This window comes from Dermacentor andersoni, chromosome 4 (genome assembly GCF_023375885.2).
Source record: "Dermacentor andersoni chromosome 4, qqDerAnde1_hic_scaffold, whole genome shotgun sequence".
Classification (NCBI taxonomy): domain Eukaryota; kingdom Metazoa; phylum Arthropoda; class Arachnida; order Ixodida; family Ixodidae; genus Dermacentor; species Dermacentor andersoni.
Genome location: NC_092817.1, coordinates 94,661,843 through 94,683,732, shown reverse-complemented (window position 1 = coordinate 94,683,732; position 21,890 = coordinate 94,661,843). Strand labels below are relative to the sequence as shown.

Sequence of the window (21,890 nt, the reverse complement as noted above, 5' to 3'; positions counted from 1 at the left end):
CAGTCTGTTGGCTATCACTGAAAAACATTAGATGAGATTCTTGCCAGACAAGCAATGAGTTTTAATAAGGCAGTCTGCATGCAGCATGTCGTATTCAGTTCTGGATGACGCCACAAGGAAGAGACAGACAGACAGACCTGAATAAGCTGCTTGTTGCGAACATTGCCACAGAAGAAAGTCTGTTGGGACGTGTCGAACCCAGCCAGCTCCGTCTCTTCCACTTCTTCGCCGCTCAGCATGAGAACCCTAAGAAAAGAAACAAGAAAGTCAGTGGCATGAGACCATTTTCGAGCCACCAGAAAGTAACGCATCTGCAATAATATAACTCAAGTTGTATTTCTATAATTGTCGGCCTGAATGTGTGCATTGCAGCATGTTCATGATAGAATGTGTAAGCACGACTGAACAAGGACGTAGAAAGAAACAGATGTGCAGAGACAGCGCCGTTCGGAACTGTTCGAAACCATGTTCCAAATTGTGCTGTGAACACATCGTGCTTTTCCTTCACCCTACTTGCACGTGGATTGACCATCACACAAAAGAGCAATTAAAGAATAAAATATTCTAATACGCGACAAAAAGGGGGACACTTCAGCACTGAGAGAAGAAGTCCAAACAGGGGCTGCACTTAGAGACCAGGTTTCTTGTCACAGTAGCATTTAGATGCTGCGGCAACATTCAGGTCACATTCAAAAACAGTCAAACCCGTTTATAATCAACTTGATGGTTCTGCGAGAAGTGGTAATTGTATCAGTAGTTCGTTATATGTGAACTCGCCCTTCGAAACTCAAGCTGGCGTCAGCAGTAAGATTTGACACCGCTCTGTCTGAAAATGAGATTTTCGGCATCTTAACTCTTGTTCTCGGCACTTTCCCACATCTAGCTGCAAATGTCACCTAAAAAGTGACATGTGGCATTGTAGCTCTTACAAAATGGCACCTTGCTGGTTTCTTTTACCTGCCATTTCGAAACTACCAGTGCAGCCACCACTAGGTTTTCTTCAAGAGCTTGTGATATACACCACAGGCTGCTCATAGTGAAAGTCACAAGAGTATTGAATATGTGCACCATAAGTGGTACCGCACCCTAACCTGAACAACATTTTTTAAAGACTGCACATGTGCAAACCATGTACATAAAGCAGCTGCATCTATCCAAGAATCGAAACATTTTGACCGGGATGTTTGCACCCATGTAATTTACAAACATTGAAAAGTTAATGTTCAAGGACTCATGGTCTTTGCATGAAGCAGGCAAAGTAAAAAAAAGAAAAAAAGAAAAGATGCGGAAGCAGCACAGCCACCAAACCCACAGAACCAATGTAGAACGGTGACTGAATGGTGTCTTGTTCTATTTCTCTTTTGGCATATGAGTTTGTGTGGCGTCAAAAACATGGCAGAGCTACTTGTGGCTTTCTAGCACCACACTATTTCGCTGCGCAAGTCCAAGAACGTCCAGCTAGGGCTAATCGGCAACGCTGACCAAACACCGGTTTATCTGGACATGCCATCACCCCTCACCGTGCACAAAAAGGGCTCTAAACAAGTTTATGTCCGGTCCACTGGCAACGAGAAAACGCGAGTTACCGTCATGTTGTCGTGCCCAGCAAACGAATGCAAGCTCCCGCCCTATGTCATCTTCAAGCGCAATACAGTGAATAAAGGAAAGGAGCTGCCAAAAAATGTGGTCATGAGATGCCATGAGAAAGGCTGGATGAACGAGAATCTTGTGCTCGACTGGATAAAGTCCGTCTGGTGTAGGTGGCCCGGCGCATTGTAGTCGTTCCTGTCCATCCTCATGCTGGATGCATTTCATTGCCATTTGGCCGACTCAGTGAAGAGGCTGTTGCGCAAATCCGGCACTGAACTCGTCGTTATCCCGGGTGGGATGACGTCTCTGCTGCAGCCTTTAGATGTTTGCGTGAACAAGCCATTCAAGGACGCGGTCAAGCGGTGTTACACCGCTTGACCGCGTCCTGCAGTGACACCGTCCTGCAGTGACACCGACCAGGCAGCTGAAGTGGGCTTCGCCAGCCATGCTATGCAAGTGAATTGCGGATGCATGAGCCAGCATACCAGAGGACCTTGTGCGTCACGCATTCAAGAAGTGCAGCATCTCGAACGTGCTCGATGGCACAGAGGATGAGTACCTCTGGGAAGATATGTCCGACAAGGAACTATCCGAAGAGAGGGCAGCTGAGGAAGACAGCGATTGAAGTGCGGAGTGAAATTTAAATAAATGTTTTCGAGTTTTCCCAATTCGTATTATATGCGGACAAAACTTTTTTCCATTTCGTGTCCCAAAAGTTTCACCTCGTGCTATGTATATGTGAGTTCGTATTATAAGCAGGTTTTTACGGTATGTTGCAACAAATCAGTCACATGTTGCAACGAATAGGTTGCTTGTTGAAATGTCTCAGTTGCTTGTCGCAAAGTAGCATTCGCCTGTTGCAACATACCTGTCAGAGATGTACTGCTGGTCATTGCAGCGTATACATTTATCATCTTTGTAGAAATGTGCGAGAGCACACTTCCCTCTTCACCGCTGAATTTACATGACTGCTGCATTCGAACGACACGTAAGATGCAGGAACATTACAGAATGATGACGTATCAAAGGGGAACATAATACATACATGGGAGTCAAGAGGATTTAGGTGGGAAACCCAATGTAGCAGACAGGAAAATGAAAAAAGTAAGCAATGTATCGGCTGGGTTCCGTTGTCGAAGACACTCTGGGTATATGTTACATTGGTTGTTAAACAAAATTTCCGAACTACTCTGTACAGAATGTAGTGTTATGGGTGGTGATTATTGTACAGAAGGCTCTAGCATTTCAAGAGCATTTCAATTTAGCACAAATACAATGAAACCACATTAAAACGTAGTTGGCCGGAGCTCGGAAAAAGTACATACTAAATGGTAGTACTGCTTAACTGAAATAGCGTGAGATTGCCCACTTACCTGTAAAAAACAGAACTACGAGAGCGCGATGAAGGGACAGAAAACATGCAGCATTTATTCACTTCACGTGACAAAACTATTATTTTCGTTTGATGCCACAGTGGGCTAGCAGCGACAACGGCGGACTCAAACTCGCTCAAGCTGCAAGCCAGTTTTTCCGCCAGTCCCCTCTTCTTGGCAAACACCCATATGAGGCTGACGTAACGCGCAGCATCTGCCACTGTTGGGCCTGAATCGCCCATTCTGTCACTTTCTGTGTCGTCCTCATCATGTCGTTAGGCGACACTACCGCAATAAGAGAGGCAACAATGACGAAAAGTCAAACCTCGTAACCGACATATTATCATGGTCGCAGCAGCATTGCCGACGAACTTCTACGCATTCCAAATACCACACACCGTAGTCAACGGTAGATCTCTCTCGCATGCCAGCACAGACTTCTTCGTGCCACGTTCGACAGCATGAAGGATGCCCAATTTTTCTTCTATGCTGAGCACCCGGTTTTTGTCCTAGCTTGCACGACACCATAACACTGGCCACAACGCTCTGACTCTGGCATGGCGCCAAAATGATACTGATATTGATGTGGCTTCGCCCTTCCAAGCGCGCTCTGCATTTATGCTTGGAAGCCGTTTCGATCTCTGGGGCTTGTTATTCTGCTGGGCCAACATACCGCCGTGATTTCACGACGAAAAGTGGAAACACTATGTGTTAACCGATACGTACGCAATAAGCCGATACAGTTTATACGGATACAAAACGCATTACGTTCAATGGCTGCTGAGTCGGGGATTTGACTTTGCCACTTTTAACACGAAACTACTTTTTAATTAATTAAGTGGGTACAGTTTGACGAGGTTTTACTGTACAATGTGAAGAATGTTTGAATTTATGGCCTAAGGTTGAAGCGTTTGTGGACCAACACTGCATTCGACTGCAAGGGTAGGCTCGGTGCAACGTACCTGGTCTGGCGCACAAAGGAGAGCACAAGCGTGTTGTCACGTTCGGTGCTGTCCCCAGGGTCCTTGCCGTCGCCACCTTGGGGTGCTGCGCGGGGCCCCACCCGCAGGGGCCACATGCCCTTGATGCCCGGCAGGTCAATGCTGGCATGCTCATGGATGCCAATTCCATTGCGGATGATGCGCAAGGAGCCCTCCTTGAAGGCCCCTGAGCATGTCACCAGCTGGCCTTGCCCCTGTCGCTCCAGGTCCACCACACACATGTCTACGATGGGACCCAAGTTGGTGAACACCTCCATGATCTCCACGTATGAGCCCTGTAGTATTGCCGGAAGGATCGAAAGTTGCAGTCAAATCCTTCTTACATCTCTTTCATTGAACGTGCTGAAGAAACCAGGAAAGTAGTAGCAGCAGCAGTAGTAGCAAGTTGCAACTAGTACTACAGTTGAACCTTTCTATAACAAAGCCGCACAAGAAATAAAAATACCGATGTTATACATTAAAATTTTGTAATAATGAAAATGCATTTGGCACAAGAATACCGTCATTACAACAAATATTTGTTATTAGCAAACAAACTGAAATACTGGCTGAAAAAAAACAAAAAAAAAAACTCAGATTTACTTTGTTGTATGTCAATAATTTGTTATATACATATAATCAGTCCCAGACATATGAAACTCGAAGGAGATTGCAAAATAGTTCATTATATTAATAATTTGAAGTATAAGATATGCCTGTCTGAAGCTTATTTGAGATCTCTGCATGTCTCTGACAGTTTCCTGAGATTGTGAAAAGCAGGGACTCACCGATTTGTTTCTCCAAGATTGTGTCAAACACACGAGAGTTAATTTATTTTTTTGCTCACAAACATTGCAAGTAGCTCACACTGTGGCATTGTCTTTGAGAGACAGTCGAACCGGGATATATCAAATCCACGTATAATGAATTAGTGTATACATTGAACAGCTTTAAGATCACTTTGAAAATTTTTGTATAAATATTTATTTATATATTGAATTACCTATATATCAGATTTTTTTTCTGATCCCCTTGAGATTCAATATACAGTAGAATCTCATTCATACGTTTTGGAAAAAACCGCAAGAAAAAACATACTAACCGGAAAAAAAAAAAAATTTATGATCCGAGCTAACTAAAAAGTTTAACAGGCTCAACTATTGTTGACATCCAGCAATGCAAAGCATCGCACGGGTCGTTGCGACACGAGACGCCGACGCGCGTCAAGCTGGTGGTGCTTCGGCAGCTGGAGACACATTTTGTTTTCCTATTGCGTGGTGTTTTGAGAGGGAGACGGGAAAGCGAAAAGAAATCGAGCTGATAGGTGACGCCGGCTGCCGCCGAAGCAAAACGTGGTGTCCGCATCACTCCACTTGCCGCAGTGAACGGTGGCGAATTGGATTATCGCCTACTAAAAGTACGCGACCAATGGTACTATGCACCACAAGCTGTAGAACAGATCGCTGAAGATGCTTATTGCAATAGGTTTAGCGAGGACAGCTATGAATGCGGCATGCGACAAACCAGGTGGAGATTTGCTGGTACCGGAACAAAAACCTAGTGCGCTGTCGTTTTCACGTGAGACAAGCGGCTACATATACTGCTCTGGATTGTGCGCACCTCACACCTTTTCTTGTTCACATGGGATCTAGCAGCCAGAAAACGTATACGATCGCAGTCTGCAGCAAGGAATGGCCACGCATTTCGGTTATCGCCTATTAAAAGCGTGCGCTACGATTCCGACGGCGCCACAAGCTGTGAAACTGACAGGCGAAGGTGCTTATTGCAACAGGATTGGCGGTGATAGCTATGAATGCCGTGTGCGACGATCCCAGAGAAGATTTGCTGGTACCGAAATGGGAAACAAAGTGCAAGCCGGCGTTTTCACGTCGGGCAGGCGAGTATTGCGGTGAAGCTGCCGCGGCAGGCAGCTATATACTGTTTTTCATCGCACGCCTCGCACATTCTCTTGTTTACATGGGATCTAGCGGCCGGAAAACGTACCATACGATCGCAGTTTGGCGACGTACTGAACATTAGTACCGAAAAATCCGTGTTTTGCGGGAACTAATGAACCTGTAAAAAATGAACGTAACTATTGGGTCATTTTGTGCGTTCTTGATTGCGAACGTTGGCGCCGGGAAAATGTACATAATGAGACCTTATCAATGAGGTTCTACTATATCCAGGTCAATGAGGTTCTACCAATCGCTATGCTAACCTAAAAGCTGGCGCGTGTTGACCGGACACGAGACCACAGCATGCCTCACACGCGTCAAAGCGATCGTTGTGCTTTTTATTCAAGATAAGATAGGAATGGACACACCGCGTAAGCAAGCTAGCCAGTATGGATATGCACTGTGCAGCTATCAGGGCACTTGTACTGCGAATTGTACGTGAATGTGCCCGGCCACGTGTCTGTTACAGTACCAACAATACGCTGTTTAAAACAGCTGATCATAATACATGGTCAATGAGCCAGATGCACTGTTTTTCTGGGTTTTAAAACAGACTTCCTGTTGTAACCAGTCGTACTCGGTTTTTGAACACCCTAAAATTCCGCGTGTCTATTCTTGCATGCAGCTAAGCGTTCTGATACCTCGTGCCCAGTACATCCTTTCATTCTTGGCCCTTCCCTTCCAGCCCTTCCCCTCCGGCCCCTGCGCCAGTGACTGCCATCACTATGCAAACATGGTTAGTTTCGAAAGAGGCTTTCAACTTGGGGGAACTTCCAAGCCCATTCCCACTCACGTGTAGCCATGCGAGGATGAATGAAACGCGTTCAGCACGGACCTGTGAATCGCATCGCAATGAGCCTTGCGCACTGCTGCCACAATGGGGGTCTTTCCGCGAAGTGCGGATGTGGCATGTGGTGGTTTTGTTAAATTCAAACTGCAATCTAAATATCCATCCAAGTGGAGAGTGGGGTAGGATTCGTTTTGGCCACTAACAAAATCCTAAAATTCTGTTCGCAGAAAGCCCTTGTCTACAAGAAAACAAACCCCACAGCACAGCATCTCCAGCTCGGCATCTCATGCCAAACTAAGTGAAAAGACTGAGCATCATCCAAGCTTTCTTGTGGAATGCACATCGGACAGGGAGGGCTTTCGCAGTCTTGAAGCAGAGTGGCGATCTGCTCTTGTCAATAATGAATGGCCGCAGTTTGCATGAGCCTTCCATATATGCAGGAAGCAAAACAGAGCACCTTGCCCAGTATTCCTCCATGGCATGTAGATTCAACCTCTTGTTTGACTGCATCTGCCAAACAGCGCCGTTTAAACTTTGTTGGCATTAAATATTTCTGACGACACAATTGAAGTGATCTTATCACTGCTAGGAGAAACACACTTGCAGGGGCACAGCGTTAGATATATCAACTGCGGTGGTTAACTTCAATGTAGCCATAGTACATCGCTATACATGTACGGGGCATTTTCATGGGGATCTTATAACTGTTCAATATAGACTATAATTCGACATAAAGTTAAACCACTATGTAACTAAGTCTGTAAAATCGGCAATTTTGCTTCGTTATATTGAAACTTTGTTACGTTGAAATTTGATCTTTTATGCAAGTAAGTACAGTTGCCAATAGATTTTTCTTACACGGAAGGGGTTGCAAAATTTTCCCAGTTATCAGACAATCGGAAAAACCAAATTCAGTAAGTTTCAGTAAGTTTGAGGCCGCTGTTGTCGCTGCTAGGCCACCGCAGCATCAGACGAAAATAACACTTTTGTCGTGCGAAGTGAATAAATACTGCATGATTTTTTCCCCTTTCATTGCACTCTCTCCGAGTTCCGTTTTTGACAGGTAAGTGGGCGATCTCATGCTATTTCGGTTAAGCAGTACTACTGTTTAGTACGTACTTTTTCCGAGCTCCGGCCAACTACGGTTTAACGAGGTTTCACTGTGTACTGAAATCGTGTATAAACCCACTTTATTATACTGAGGTTTAGATACATGGTGTTTTATGGACAAGAAGTTATAAAAAGATAATACTTCTTTATTATTATGTCGAGAATTTATTGCATTGAGATTATATCAAGTTATATTGAGGCTTAACTGTATCAGAGTGATATATCCAGGATCGACTGTAATTGTGTTTGTTATATTGAGGGTTCAACAGTATCCAATATTCATTACAAGCATATGTTCGGCACACGTTCACGTTGGCATGATACATTTTGCATTTACTTGTTATATATGTGTGTTATGTCAAGGCTCGACTATACTACTACACAGGGAGAGACCAGTTAATATTATGCTAGATGCACTACCCACAGATTGTTTTGTGGCATGCTTTACAAATCTTCAATGCCCTGTATAAATTAGTTTGTGAAGCTTATACTATTTTATTATAAACAACTATTTGCACAAGCGTATGACTGATGTTAAACTGGGCACACTTACCCAATCATTATCATCAGCCTATCTGTAAGCCCACTGCAGGACGAAGGCCTCTGCCAGTGATTTCCAATTAATTCTGTCTTCAGCTAGCTGATTCCTACTTGTGCATGCAAATTTCCTCATTTCATCACCCTATCTAATTTTTCTCCCGTTCTCGACTGCGCTTCCCTTCCCTTGGCACTCATTCTGTAATTCTAATGGTCCACCAGTTACATGCCCTACGCATTACATGGCCTGCCCAACTCCATTTCCTTTAGCAGATTTCTTAGCTCCATTTTCCCAGCTCGCTGCCTAACCCCAACCATGCAGAGGACTAGATACCTGATCATTGCGCTCCGAGTTGAGCTTGATGAGTTGCGAGTCGCCAAGGCGGGATCCAACATACACGACGCCGTTGTCGAGGTAGGTGATGCACTCTGCGATGGTGATTTCCCCCAGGAACTCCAGCTTGAGATCCTTGACAGCCGTGGTGCCGTCCATCTTGTCCTCCCGCTCCAGCAGCAGCATGAACAGTCGACCCGCCATGTCGCCCAGCAGATACCGGGACCCATTTGCGTCCACCTTGACAGGTTCAGGAAACGAAAACTTAAGTTGCAGTTGGTTTAGTGCACATACAGTGAAACTTCACTGCAACGAAGTTGAAGAGGGAGCCTAAATTGCGTTGCTATATTCATTACCTCATAACTGTCATCCACCCTCATTGCCAATACTGTCTGCCTGGCAATAGTGGCGATATCGAAGCAATGGGAGGTGGTGTTATGTTGAGTTACCACTAGATAAGCCAGCGTTCTAACCATAGCGAGAGGGGAGAAAATGCTGCCCACCCACTAAGGAACACTCGAATTATTTCATTTATTTTTTCCAGAAACCTCAGCTGCTCCTTTATCATGTGGTGAAACATTATAAACATACAGTAGAAATATAGAAAACTGCCCTTTTACAGTGTGCTGTTGACAAAAATCAAGTAAGAAAACTGGGTTTCAAGAGGTGCCATTGCAATACAGATCGAGGGGCTTTCCATCATATTTTTCTATTGACACAGGCCACCATCTTGGTGCCGCAGTAAAGAGGAGATGTCGCAGCTTTAGATATTTATTTTATATGACTGCAGCGCTTTCTTCATGCAAGAATAAAAGCATTACCGTATTTACTCGTATAATGAACGCACCCCCAACTTTAGTCGCCAAAATTTAGATTTATTTTTCTCCCACGCACCGTATTTACTTCCATAATGATTGCACTCGCATAATGATCACACCCCTGAATTTTCTTGTCAAAACCCAAATTTTTTCTTTCCCGCGAAATGATCGCCTCCCAAACTTGCCGCAGCGATATGTCGTTTGCCAAGCCTAGCCAATGATGATCATGCTTACGATCTGTCGAAAGCTGTGCAAACGACTCTTCAAAACTTGCAGAACAGACTGCAAGCACCAAACAGATTCTCAAGCAGATGCCCCATTTCATTCCTTTCATACCCTTCTGCACTTCAACAATAAAAAAAAAGTTCTACAACCAAACTTGCCTTGGCTTTATTATTTGTTCGCTTTATAATGGTTGCCAATTTAATGATCTTATTCATTACTGATACGGAAGAAACTGTTTCAATGCACATAACGTACTTACGAGAAAAATAAGCACGTTCGGCTTTCTCCGTCAGCCGCCTGCTGGTTGACATGTCATCCCACAGCAAACGCATTGCAACACATTTGCACGGACACCGTGTTTTCACCATTTTTCAAGGCGGCAGTGTGCTTTGCGATTGTGTTGGTGCCGTTTCACCATGGGATGGTATGCAAATATTACTGCCGCGTTTAAGCTTAAGGCTGTTGACCACGGGCTGGAGCACAGCAACCGTGCTGCCGGCAGGCATTTTAGTGTCCATGAAATACTAATACGGTACTTGAAAAATCAGTGTGAGCAGCTGATGGCTACCGACAGGACGCGCCGGACTTTCTGTGGACCCAAAACGGGCAAGTTCCCCCACGTTGAGTAGGTGGTCCTTGAATACATGAAAGACCTACGCAAAGATGGTTGTACAGTATCATTGGAAATGATAGACACAGGCATGTGCAATTGCCAGGAAGCTGGGAATCGTTGCAAAGGACTTCCGCACTAGCTCCGGTTGGACGACTCGCTTCGTGAGACGAAATGGACTGTCACTGATGTGGCGGAGGTCGTTGTGCCAACGCTTCCCATCCGCGTATGAAGAAAAGGGGATAGACTTTCATCGCTTCATCATGAGGATCAATGAGAAGAATGGCTTCCTGTTGTTGCAAATAGGCCATGCCAGCCAAACTCCGTTGACTTTCGACATGCCCCGAAGTACAACAGTCAACAACAAGGGTGCTCGGAGTGTCCTCATGAAGACATCTGGCGCTGAGAAGCTGTGATGCACCATTATGCTTGCAGTGACAGCAGATGGGCGGAAGCTTCCACCATATGTCATACTGAAACGGACGAAGACTATTCCGAAGGGAAACTTTCCCCGTGACATCCACATCCGCACTCAAGTAAGAGGGTGGATGACGGCAGAACTCATGGTCGACTGAATTAAGACTGTTTGGGGACGAAGACCAGGAGTGCTTCTGCTTCCCTCACGTCTTGTGTTGGACAGTTTCCGAGGCCATCCTGTCGATAGAATTCGAGCTGAGCTTAAGGAGCTACACACAGACATCGCAGTCATCCCTGGGGGTCTGACATCGCTGCCACAGCCTCTTGACGTGTCATTGAACAAGCCGTTCAAGGACACTGTTCGAAGACCATACACAGAGTGGATGGCGACAGGCAAACATGATTTGACATCGAGCGGCAAAATCAGAAGACCGTCCGTGGGGGTGCTTTGCTCCTGGATCATCGAAGCATGGAGTGGTATCTCCGACGAGGTAGTGGCGAAGAGTTTTAAGAAGACTAGCATATCCAACGCGCTGGATGGGACAGAAGACGACTTTCTGCGGGAGTGCGAAGATGCCCCCAGTTACGACACTGTCGGTTCTGACAATGAAGCTTACAGCAGTGACTGTGAAGATTCAGACTCGGAATAAAGTGAGGCGGTCTTTATTTAATTAGAAAAACAAAATAAAAGGGCACTGTGCAATTCATGTAGTGCCAATGTAATGTAATGTGTGCATTTATTACAAAGGTAAGCCTTACTCAACTTTTACGTTTGGTTATGTTTACGATAGCTATCGTCAGAATTATGACCCGAAACTTGCCCTTTTGCATCTTCGGTACTCAAAACTTCTGGGGGGGAAAAATTTAACCCGTGAAATGATCACGCCCCTAAATTTGCATCAAATTTTTTGACAAGGGCAATCATTATGCGAGTAAATACGGTAATAAATGCACCCCCACTTTGATCCCCTGCAGTCCCACGAACGGCTGCGTTGTAGCCTTCCCATTTCACTCGATCCAGCTGGTGTCATGGCAACAAGAGCAGCAGCCGCGCGGCACCTCCACACCCTAGCGCTTTTCTTTTTTTATTATGGCGACCCCCTCCGGTCGCATCCTCCCCCCCACCCCCTGCACAGTTTTTTGTTTGCTTTCCTTCTTACCTGTGCATGGCTTGTACTTGTTTTTGAAGTATTCGCGCACTATCGTATGATTCATGCACAGTGCGAGAGTACAGACATCGCGGCGCACAAGTAAACACCAAGCAATAATCACGAAACTTCCTTCACCAGGCAATGGTCGCTTCCCGCATATATGAAACTTTAAGGAGCCGGCAGTAACTGGCGGCGGGAGCACACGCTGAGAGCCAAACAAAACGAAGCTAGACAGTGGCGCAAGTTCTAGCCCTGCTTTCTTTTTTTTCCGGCAGCCATTCTCACTCCTTGACAGCGTGTTCAGTTGCTTGTCTTTTTGCCTGTATTGCGTTTTGCCATGTGAGATGGGCCAAAATGTCAGCTACATGGCCGGTTTCAAGTTGCAGGCTGTGGGGTATGCAGTTGAGCACAGAAATTGTGCTGCCGGTAGGCATTTTGAAATGAATGAAGTCCGCGTGCATTACTAGCGAAAGCAGCACGACAAGCTGCGTGCTACGAATCGGGAGCGGCGTGCCTTTAGGGGACTGAAGACCGGAAAGTTTACTGGTGTGGAAGAAGAGTCCTAGAATATGCCTGGGACCTGCGAAAGGAAGGCTGTGTCATGGCCCATGAAATGATCAGGACACATGCACAAGCCACAGCCAGGAAGCACAGCATCGCAACTAGCTCTTTCAAAGAGAGTAATGGGTGGCCGACACGCTTCATGCAGCACAACGGACTGTGCTTGAGGAAGCGCATATCATTTTGTCAGTGACTGCACCCTTGCTACGAAGAGAAGGTAGTGGGCTTTCACAAGTTTATGATACGCCTGCGGTGGGACCAAGAATTTATTCACTCGCAAATTGGTAATGCCAACCAGACGCCCCTGAACTTCTACATACCAATGCGCAGCACGGTCAATGAAAGGAGAGCGCGCAGCATGCTAGTCAAAACGACAGGCACTGAGAAGCAGCATTTCACAGTAACGCTGGCTCTCACGGCAGACGGCAAGAAGTTGCCACCGTACATTATCTTTATAGGGAAAACTGTGCTGAAGGCTAACTTTCCAGCTGGCATACACACACGAGCCCTAGAAAAAGGATGGATGTTGGCCGATCTAATGGCTGATTGGGTCTGGTCTGTCTGGGGACAACGACTTGGCACCCTCCTTCTCCCATCTCTCCTTTTGCTCGACAGTTGTTGTGGCCACCTAGGAGAGAATGTACGCTGAGAAATAAAGGAGCCGCACACCAAGATCACCCTCATTCTGGGTGGACTCACTTCGGTGCTGCAGCCCCTTGATGTTTGTGTGCACAAGCCATTCAAAGACAGTGTGCACGACCTGTACACAGACTGGATGGCCCAGGAAGGGCAGACCTCGGAACCGACCGGCAAGATTTAAGAGGCCATCCATCGAGCTGGTATGCTCCTGGATCTTGTACGCATGGTGCTTGCTGCCAGCTGACTTAATCTCAGAGAGTTTCAAGAAGACTGGAATCGCAAATGTGCTGGATGGCAGCAAGGACGACCAATTGTGGGAGCACGATGTGGAAGTGGCCAGCATAGAGAAACGAAGATGACTGAAGTGCAATAAAAAGCTGTTTGCAAATAGCGTACGCGTATATTTACTGCAAAAGATAGGCTACCTTACACACTTTTTGTGTGTGCTAACGCATTTTTTGATCATCCCAAAATGTTTTAGTAAAATTTACCCCACATAATACACGCACCCCTTACTCTGCTTTAGTGTTTCCTAAAAAAAAAAAAAAGTGTTCATTATGCGAGTAAAAAAAAAAAAACAGTGGCAATTCATTGCTGCCATCACGCTGCGCAGGGAGCACTCCTATTGACTGATGCATGTTTGAATCACTGGCACTCCTGTTCCAGCTTCATGGACACTTTTGTAGCGACAAGCTGTGAATTTTTGTGCTCCGGTGACATTTGGTAAGCTAATATTTTACAAACTGCCTTTGCCACTCATGCTTCTTTCATTAATGCGTCCGGGACACATTGGAACAGTGATGAGGACATCATTTGTCCGAGATAAGGAATCTTCCACTCAATTCTGTTCCTTTTTTATCACTCGGGGCTCCCGACAGGCCGATCCCAATAATATAGGTGGGCCACTGATGAAGCAGGTAAAGAAATAGCATTACAATAGAATCACTACATTATCCCAGCCTTGTTTACGTTATGTTGAGGTGGCAAAGCTATTGCATGCCATCGTGACGACTGCCAGTTGGTCCAAAATTGGCAGCAATGCTTTATAAGCTGAATGCATGTGCCATGAAAGCTGCCAATAGTGTTAAGAGAAATGCTGCAGTGACTTCCCAATTGTACTTTTCTTTTGTAAGCACAAGGTTGCTCAGTAAAGAGCAAACTGAAGTTTGTTTAGCAGCCTTCCTACTGCTGCCAGTCACCGAAACATGACAACATCCATATGCAACACCGTAGATTTCTTAGTGCAGCTCAACCTTGATTAGCTCTTGCTTCTTTCTCTCTCTTTTCTAGTGTAGCTTTCTTGTCTGACAGGCTAACTTTAGCGCCTACCACTATGGCTTCCCATGGAATGCAGCCATATTGGAAAGACGCATCTTTCACAGCCTGTCTTGAAATGCCTACAACCATCGAAGCACTAGCCTACCTTTCCATAGCAGACAATGGTGCTCTGTCGGATGAGATGTGGTGTGATGACGACGTACTGGTCACCATTGTGATAGGTGATGGACTCCTGGCCAATGACAAGCGCACCGCAGAAGGGCTCTGGCACAGCGATCACCAAGGTGGCCTCGCTCTCCACGTGGTCCTGCTTCCAGGGACCCCGCACAAACTCCTTGTCCTTGAGTGACACCTCGTAGGTCTTCATGTGACGTGCCTGGCTGTCCTGATGCAGCAGCACAATGGTGGGCGTCTTGCAGCCATGCAAGAACTCCATGTCTTGCACCGTCAGCTCTTCCATCCTGCACAAGGTGTGCACAAACAGTGGCGTGGTTTTTATAAAAGATTTCACATGGCCATCACGCTGAGGCATTACGCATGTTGAAGTGCATCTATGCCCACTAAATAAATGCATGAGACTGATGAAATGTCATGACATACATGCACAAGGAATCTAGCAAGCCTTTATTATTCAGATAAAGCCCATCATGTATCAGCATGGCAATTATTTTTCTGCAATGACAAATGCTTGTCAATAAGAGCCTGACAAAACTGAGGGCACGTTTACTGTATTATTTGCAAGTAATTTACTTGAACGGGTAATTTTGAATTTTATGTAACAACCCCTCCCCCTCCTCCACATAAGTTTTGTAAAAATTAAAATTTAATTCTTTGGTGTTTTGTGCCAAAGCCACGATATGATTATGAGACAAGTAGTAGCAGGGGACTGCGCATTAATTTTGACCACCTGGGGTTCGTTAGCGTGCACTCAATGCACAGTACATGGGCATTTTTGCATTTTGTCCACATTGAAATGCTGTGTGGCTGCGGCCAGGATTCGATCCTGTGCCCTTGGGCTTAGCAGCGCAATGTCAAAGTAACTACGTCCCCACGACAGGTGTCAGGTTTTGTGTCCAAAAAAGAACACTCCTTAGGAAAGTTTTCATCGGCACCTGGTGCCCTTAACCCTGTAATGCCCAGCATATCAGACATGCTGTGCCACGTATGCTACCTCAAAATCAGTTTTATGCACGAGAAACTTAACGCATAGCCTACGTAGTGTTTTTGATACAATGGAGCAAGTTTTGATTTGTGGATGGCTTAGCAAACCAATTATTAACAAATTACTATAGTAACTAAGCTTTAAATAAACACATTTAATTTTGTTTTGTACGAATGTACGCTCCATGCCCAGAAATTAAGGTGAACAAGTTGTTCTATTTTTCCTTGATGTGGAATTACGTGAGGGCATTATTGGGTTAATTAGTTGTTTCAAATGTAGAGGAATAGAATGCACTTCAGTTTTTGTAATGTTTAACGTTACCACCAAATAGCCCCTTTAAAGCCGCAATCTGAAGTAATGAATTGCGTTTGCACAGATACGAAGTGAATGATGTGGGCATTTATCACGCTCTAAATTAATCATGAGACAAACCTGATGTTAAACGCTTTCAGTTCCCTGTTGTCTCTGTCCAAAGGAATAACCTTGAAGAGCCCATCATACAGTCGAAGGCCAATCACTCGGCACTCAGGGTCTATGATGCCAATGTTGCCCGTCTCCGATGGCCTCGAGAATGTGTCCTAGAATAAGAACAGTCGAGTATTAGAAGCTGGCACAGCACAGAGTTCACAGGCCAACATGTACTGCAGTTATGTTGGTTTGTGAGGGTGGTCCATGCCAGAACATCTTAAGAACAGGGTGTGAATTTGAGCGGGTTAGTAAGCGCCACGTTTGTTGTTCATGCCCCGTTCACTTTGTTTGCTGTCCATGGAGTGCTTTTTCAAGTTTTAACTTTAAGAACGGCTAAGGAATATTCGTTTTTATTCTAATTATGTTTAACTGAAGTACAGAAATAAGAAGGCAAATGAAAATGAAGGAAAACATAACTTCCCGCAGGTATGCAGGAGCTGAACCCACATCTTCTGTATTACATGTGCAGTGCTTTACCAATAAATATTGCAGTGTCCATACTCCCGTCCACATTCTTGGGTATTTATGCATGTGCACAAGATTGGCCATGAGAGAGCTAGACCACATCATTCATGCACAAGGGCATCTTTTCAACTATAGGCGTAACATAGTGTATCAGCTTAGGAGCAGGCAACTGGCCAAGCAGTCAGCAAGAATTTCCTAGGGTCAATAAGCTTGCACTCATCAAGTGCTGACGTAATTCAGTTGTGGTGATTCGTTGTTGCAACACACATGGTATTTAAAGAGTGAAGCTTCTGCTACACATAAAATGTGAAGGCATGCACAAAGCCACTGAGCACATCATTGACACCAAATGTGTCCAAAACTTTGTTACAAATTGAGAACCCTGCCTGCTGTGCTACATAGAACAAGGATTCCGTATGAAACTCACAGCAATGTTGCCATGGGCTTTGGTTATAATTTCGATGCTGTCCCCATATTGTACACACTCCAGTATTGCTGCATTGTACTTTGCCGTCAGAAAGAACAGTAGGTCTTTCTTCTCTCCCTGCAGAAAAAAAAAATCGAGAAACAAGCATGATTATTGCACCTGACTTTCAGTCAGCATGACACTGTCATGCAACAAAAGAAAGGACATATGCTGCTTTGCATGCAAGTGCTCTAGGAAAGGTGTGCAACAGATGTATAAGAATGAGGCAGCTTTCATTTCAATCTTTCTTCACTTAACAACAAATTATAGCTGAAATGAACAAAACCGGGGTCAGAGGTACGCACATATATCACTGCACCTGATATGTAATGCAGCTACTATGCTTCGAAGTGTACGAAGCATCAAGAACTTCTTTATTACTTACTGTGAATTAAAATTTTGTAAGCACTAATTCCTGTGTACATACATATTTCTGCTGCTTGCACCCGAAAAGGGGCTAGTTCTTGCCTCAGCAAATATCAAACCTTGCACCATCCTAAGAAAAGGGAACACTTTCTTTGATTACATTTACCATTACATGACAGCTTTGTTGACTCACACCCTAGTAACAAAAACTGACATAACGCCCCCAACCGCACAGAAGGTTATGAGGAATGCCATATAGTGGTAGGCTCTAGATTAATTTTGACCATCTGGGGTTCTTTAACGTGCACTTAAAGTATGGTACACAAGCGCACTCCACACCAACTAGAATGCAGCCGCCACAGCCAGGAATAGAACCAGCAACGTTGTGCTCAGAAGCACAATGCCATACCCACTGAGCCAACGTGGTGGCTGCATACCCTAGTCACACAGACTACCTGAATGCACTTAGACTGGACATGCGTTATGACCTACCATGGTTACATTCAGCTACTTGAAAACCTAACATTTTCGAGGGTTCAACGAAGGTTCACCTGGTCAGATTACATGAAAAGTGATAACTGCTGTCAATTACCGTCTGAGAAGTTACAGCTTAAAAAAAATTAATTGTGGGGTTTTACACGCCAAAAAACACGATCCGATTATGAGGCATGTTGTAGTGGAGACCTTCAGATTAAGTTTGGCCATTTCTGGTTCTTAGATGTGCACCCAATGTATGGTTCCCGAGTGTTTTCAGCATTCTGCCCCCTTCAGAACGTGGCAGGGATTGAACCCATGACATTAAGCTCAGCAGCCCAATGCCACAGCCGATGTGCCACTGCAGTTGGTTACTTACAGCAGTTAATTATTTACCTTCTGCCCCATAAACCTAATCACAACACAGTTATGCCACATGGCATAACTGTGTTGCTGCTGGGCTAAATGGTGTGACATGATTAATAAAATGTGAAGTTAAGAGAAGGACAAAGAATAGAGAGTAGATGATAGATCATGTTGTAAAGTGGCCATAAATTTTCACACAGCTGCTTGCATAACACTTGACTGCAGCTATCAACCTAGCAAGAACCAATTATGCCATAAGTGAGTAGATATGCTTATTGCGTAGTTGAATGAACGCAGAAACCTGAATGTCTTTTGAAACAAATGTTTTTTTTTTTATATTTCATTCAATATTAAGATAGTTACGTTTAGCTTCTCATACCTAATGCCTTTTATGTGTAAACATTTGTTTTCACAGGGCTTTCAGCAATAAAATTTGTTTTTCTCAATGACACTTAGGAATAAGCTAATCTCCAGTTGCAAAGAAAAAGCTCGCACAGCTTACTTGATTCAATTACGACTGAGTTTCGCTGCCTAGACACCACGCAACGCCTGACACGTTTGACACACGTGAAGCCCACAAGCTGTGCAGGTGGGCAATAGGAATGACAAGAGCGCTTACCGGCGGTCTGAAAAGCTTCATAATACTTATCCTCCCATAGATGCCGATCTCTTTGACAGGTCTGAGGCCCTCTGGGGAGACGACATAAATCTCAAGGCGGGTGTTTTTGGCGAGGATAAGGTTGATGTCATCCGGTGACGTGAAGTTGCCTAGAACGAAACATTGACACTCGTTACGCCGGCGGTCCAAAAGGATGTCCCCCTGATGTACCCAGCTAAAAGCAAGCACCACAACAAGCTTGTTTCATTCGGTCACATTAACTATAGCCTGACAAATGTCCAACAGTCAATAAACACCATGTCATCGACCACCGCTCGTTTTCAGTGGCGTCGGAGGCGTGAGCACAGGTAATATTCAACTGACGGCTAACTGTCTTGCATTCGATTGGTGCGCTGTAACAGAAAACCAAGAACAGACACGAAATGATTCATCACTGCTTTACAACTGCTCATGTGAGGGCAACGGAGAAAAGAGAAAGAACGCCGAGCGAAGCGAAATACCGGTGGGTCGTATGCAGTAAACATAGCTAAAAAGTGGTGGAGCGTGGTTTTCAACAGTGCAGTGGCGCTGAATCAGCGCGTACCATTCTCACTGGGAGAATGCTACACTCACTATAAGTAACTGAGAGCATCTGGAGCATAAATAATGTTCAACAGCGATTGAACGCGGTTATGTGGTGCCAAGACTCGAGGCATGTGCTCGAATCAAGTGAGGTCGCAACGGCGAGTATCAGTGCAAAGTCGTTCAACCTGCCGCGAGGATATGGAGCGATTTTTAACTGACCTGTAGCGCAGGCAGACACGCCAGTCGGCTTGTGGGCCGTCACGACGTAGTTACATGACATTTTGGACCATATAAACTGTCGTACTTTGAAACAGAGAGCCCCAGAACACTTTTAGAAGTACGACCCCCCTGCCCTCTGGTAGCCGCCCGAGGAACGTGTGCCAGTGTGGCTGACCTCAAGAAAAAATTACGCGCAAAGAAGCGAAAGCATTACGTAATTATAAGAATAAAACTAATCAGTAAATATATTTAGACAATAAAGAGTGTTCTGCATATAAAATTGACAAAATTGCTTAACTAAAGTTATAATATTTGTTTCTGTTATTCACCAATATTGGCTCTTTTGGTTGGCGCGCGATTTGAAACTTATGGTGCGAAAAACAGAGCTAATGCGAACACGTAAAGGTAACGAGAACATGCAAAAGAAATCGACTCAAGAAGGTCAGGTTATCTTTGTTGTTCATTGTCTCTTCCCTTACATGTTATGTATTCATATGTGAAGGCGATACAAAGTATGCGTGTAAGCTGTGGTCAGGGTGGTGCATGAAAGTGTGGACATCCTGGAACGCCGCACGCGGCACAGCGTACAAGCGACGACCGTACTCCACTTCCAGGTGCATATCTGGGTCTGCGCAAAGAACACAAACTGACGCATAGTTGCACTGTGCCTATCGCATTCCGAGGCGGACAGACGGTATGTAAAACCTACAAGGGCGCTTATCCGCACAACTCCTCCGCACTAAACAAGATAGCACACCTCGGGTTAGAATCGTAACTAAAGTGTGAAAATGCAGGTCGGTGACTACATTTGTGCCACCCTCAATGTGCCGCCCTCAATTCCCTACACCGTCCAAGATTTCCAAGCGCGTGCCGCAACTTTAAAGGGAAGCTGAAAGGTTTTCCAGAAAGAATGAGTGAACATCTGTACATAATGGTTTTCAACCCTCCGAATTTGAATATCGTATCGAAATTGAGCGAAAGAAACGCAAATATATTTTATTTCGACGAAAAGTGCAGCAGCGGACACGCCCAGCTCGCGCATCTCGTTTTCGACTGTGATTGGTCGGGCGCCTCGTGACGTTAACTCTAGTAACCGACCGCTGCCGCTACACATGAAGCGCGGTGCCAGGTAGTTTGGTGCTGTTTTTCTGAGACGGTAATGGAAAATTTAGAGAGACTGCGTTTTTCTGAGGAGTTCGGCGTTACTCCCTACATGTACGAGCCGATTGCGAAGAGCCGGCCTCTCGAAGAAGCAAACGATGCTGGTGCGAGCAGTGCTTTCGACGCGAACGAAAGCAAAGTCTTGGGATCTCCTCGTGTTGGAAATGCTCGTTGGTGAGTATGTTTTTTGGAAAGCGATCTAGTGATCTCGCCGATCTTTCGCCGATCTAGTGAGCTCGTTTCCGGTCAAACAACTGTAGTGTTGTGTTCCTGAATGCCTCCTCGTGGAACGTAAGCGGGGATGCGATCGTCGGCATTTGTGGGCTGTCCAAAGCTGCCGGCAATCTACAAAGACGGTTTAAACGCGTGAAAAGCTTCCCGGTTCATGCAGTACGTGTAGTGACCTTCATCTGTTGACTACCACGTTGATTACCACTCACGTTGACTGCCACGCACGTTGACTACCACTACATACACGCAGACGCACCAACAAAGGAATGCAGGGTCGATCGAAGCAGATTACGATGGCACGCACGCAGAAACAAGCGCGATCAGGCACGGTCGCGGACGCTGCGAAGGAACGAAACACTAGAGTTGACGTCACAACACCGCGGTTTCCGGTCTCCGCTCACATCGTCAGCGTTAGCAGCAGCGCGCGGCATTCGACGGGGGGCGGAGCTACACGCAATTTCAACCGACGATTACGCCGCTCCTAATTGAAAAACAAAACCCAAATTTTACCTACATGGTTTATAAGGCTCCCGCATCCGTATATGAGCGTCTTATTGAATTCGACAGACTCTTCAGCTTCCCTTTAACAGTTCTGCTAGCGGAAACGCGGTCATCTTGCATATTAGGCTTGTGGGAAAGCCTGCTTACAGAATTTTGCATGCGTTACGAAAAACTGGAAAAAACGGTCGTTTTTGATGGAAAAACTGAGGGAAAAAATACGCAGCCATTTACCACTCTTCGGATATTACCCAAAATTCCCGGCACGGCCTCCGAGATTCATAGGCGTCCGCGGCACGATGAAAATCTTAGAGACGATTAGTTGGATGTTCGTCACAACGTGGAGGCGTCGTCTGCTAAGGGTTGTTTAGGGAGTGTCAATTAGAGAATTAGACGATAATTATCCATGCAACATTCCCGTACTTGTTTATAACCAATATACTAAAAGTGGAATGTCGTT

At 45.3% G+C, this 21,890-nt stretch overlaps 1 protein-coding gene across 1 annotated transcript in view; it reads right to left on the bottom strand.

Moving 5' to 3' along the window:
- Positions 1 to 19,684, bottom strand: part of pic (DNA damage-binding protein pic) — a 58,766-nt gene extending 39,082 nt beyond the window's left edge. Inside the window, exons 1-8 of the mRNA XM_050183497.2 lie at positions 19,541 to 19,684; positions 18,758 to 18,906; positions 16,894 to 17,010; positions 15,966 to 16,111; positions 14,517 to 14,832; positions 8,673 to 8,912; positions 3,926 to 4,239; positions 138 to 246 (exon numbers count right to left, since the gene is read on the bottom strand). Coding sequence (XP_050039454.1) covers positions 138 to 246; positions 3,926 to 4,239; positions 8,673 to 8,912; positions 14,517 to 14,832; positions 15,966 to 16,111; positions 16,894 to 17,010; positions 18,758 to 18,906; positions 19,541 to 19,601 — 1,452 coding nt within the window. The 5' untranslated portion in view covers positions 19,602 to 19,684. The remainder of the gene's footprint in view (positions 1 to 137; positions 247 to 3,925; positions 4,240 to 8,672; positions 8,913 to 14,516; positions 14,833 to 15,965; positions 16,112 to 16,893; positions 17,011 to 18,757; positions 18,907 to 19,540) is intronic.
- Positions 19,685 to 21,890: the final 2,206 nt, after the last annotated feature.